Source organism: Laetiporus sulphureus, assembly GCF_001632365.1.
Source record: "Laetiporus sulphureus 93-53 unplaced genomic scaffold LAESUscaffold_278, whole genome shotgun sequence".
NCBI lineage: Eukaryota > Fungi > Basidiomycota > Agaricomycetes > Polyporales > Laetiporaceae > Laetiporus > Laetiporus sulphureus.
In genome coordinates, this window is record NW_024468787.1 from 1 (window position 1) to 2,023 (window position 2,023).

The 2,023-nt window shown below is 49.1% G+C and overlaps 1 protein-coding gene across 1 annotated transcript; it reads right to left on the reverse strand.

The window, feature by feature from the left end:
* Positions 1 to 315: 315 nt before the first annotated feature.
* LAESUDRAFT_765528 (uncharacterized protein) lies at positions 316 to 1,938 on the reverse strand (the record flags this gene model as incomplete). Its single annotated transcript, XM_040913711.1, has 2 exons — positions 316 to 1,011; positions 1,066 to 1,938. The coding sequence occupies 2 exons, from the start codon at positions 1,936 to 1,938 to the stop codon at positions 316 to 318; spliced, it is 1,569 nt and encodes a 522-aa protein (XP_040757183.1).
* Positions 1,939 to 2,023: the final 85 nt, after the last annotated feature.

The window sequence follows — 2,023 nt, forward strand, 5'->3', positions numbered from 1 at the left end:
TTGCTGATGTACATGGAATATGCTCCTGAGTCGACTAGAGCTTCGGCGCTCGATTTTTTGCCGTACACCCATAATGTAACTGGTAAATAGAATGATGATAAATTCGGAGATGAATTCTTTATTGTTACATTATCATCCTCTGCGTTGCGACGATCTACAGAGGTGTCTGATTCGGGTGCTAGATGTACAGGTCTTATATTGTAATGTTCTGGGGACTCTGACGAGCTGCCTACAGATCCCCTTTGAGAAAACCCTTCCGATCCTTCCTTGAAGAGCCCTCTCCCGCCTTCCTTGATGAACTGGATCCATTCGCCCTCAGGCGCCTGAGCCTCGAGAGGATCGCGGCGAAATCTTCGTCCGACTCGGATGCATCAGGCTCGCTTTCCGAGTGGATGCTGCAGTCGCTGATATGCGCAGCTGTCTCCTACCCTTCCCCTTAGTCTTAGAGGAAGAGCTCTTGTGCTTCTTGACTTCGGGACCACTGTCCGTGTCCATTTCGCTATCGGATGAAGCGGAATCCGATGCTACTTGTCGCGTCTTGGACGACTTGGATTTGTTCCTGACGTCGTCCTTCTTTTTCACATCCTTCTTCTTCGCGGCTGCCTCCTTCTCCTTCTCAATCCGTCTCTTGACATGGTCCAGTTTGAAACAATCGGTGCAATACTTGCCGAAACGTTTTGACGATTTGAAGAACGTTGGCTTGTTCTTCTTGCAGTTGGCACATACCAACTTGTCGTCTTGCACGCTTCGCGCTTTGCCCGATTTACTCTTCCCCTTCTTCCCGACTGCGTCAACCTCCATAGCATTCGGGTCCTTGGTTTCGGCCTTGGCATGGTGGCCTTCTCGTTGTAGTGATGTGAATATCCGGAGTGCGAATGTAAGGAACTCGGTCCACTTCTTGGGCCAGTTGTCCTTAGTCGTGTCCGCCAGCATGAGCAGCCACGTTTTCTCCGGAATATGTTTCTTGATCTTTTCGATCAAGTCTTGATCCGAGAAGCCTGTACCGGTTGCCTTTGGACGGAATTCTTCTGCGAACTTTCAGAAGTCTCGATGATCCTTCTTGACGAAGGCTTCTAACTCCGTTCGCTTCTTGTCATCCTTATCCAATGATTCATATGCCATGTGAAGTTCTGAGACGAACTCCACCCAAGTTCCTGGTGCCTTGTTGTTTTCGTTGATTTCGGTAATCCAATGCCGCATGTATTCGCGTGCTCCTCCCTTCAGGAGCAAGAGGGTAGACATAATTTTGGACTCGTCTTTGATATGTCCGGTATATTTTAACCAGAGCATTACTTGTTCGAGCCAATCGTCGGGATTGACTCCGTCCTTATTGCCACCATATTTTTCTGGTTGGTCAATTTTTACGCCTTTACCCTTGCGACCAAACGACGGCTCATCGTCGTCGTCCGTGTCGTCGACATTGGTACCGCCTTGCCCTGCTTTCCGTCCCTGCGTTGATGCCCATGCGCGAAGTCGATCGTGTGATTTCTTCAGGTCTTCCATTCTGGTTTGGAGATCCTTGATCTCATCGTCAAATGCCACCAACGATTCGTTAGTAGCCTTGTTGTCCTCGAATAAGGCTGACGAGGTTTTCTCCAAGTCTGAGATTCGAGACTCGGATTGTTGACGATGTTGGTCTAAGAAGACCGTCCGATTGTGAAACTCCGTGGTGTTACGCTCCATTGTATGCGCTTGACGCTGGATGAGATTTTCATAGTGCGCCACCATTTGTTGACGCATCTCTTCCACCACGTTTGTGACCAGATCAACTACCCAATTCTTCACATTTTCGGGTATGTTCGCATTTGGGGGCGCTGTGTCGGCAAGGGCTTGACGAATGATAGGATTTGGGGGTTGCAAAACAATATTGAGACGTGCGGGAAGCTCTGGAGATGGTGCCCGAGAAAAACTTAGATCATTGGGGGTGGGGGTCGTCATTTTTACAATTCTTCCTCTATCTCACGAAGATGTTCTTCGAACTCGGTGATATGCCTGTTGGCGATCGTGGCCTGTCGGGCAATTA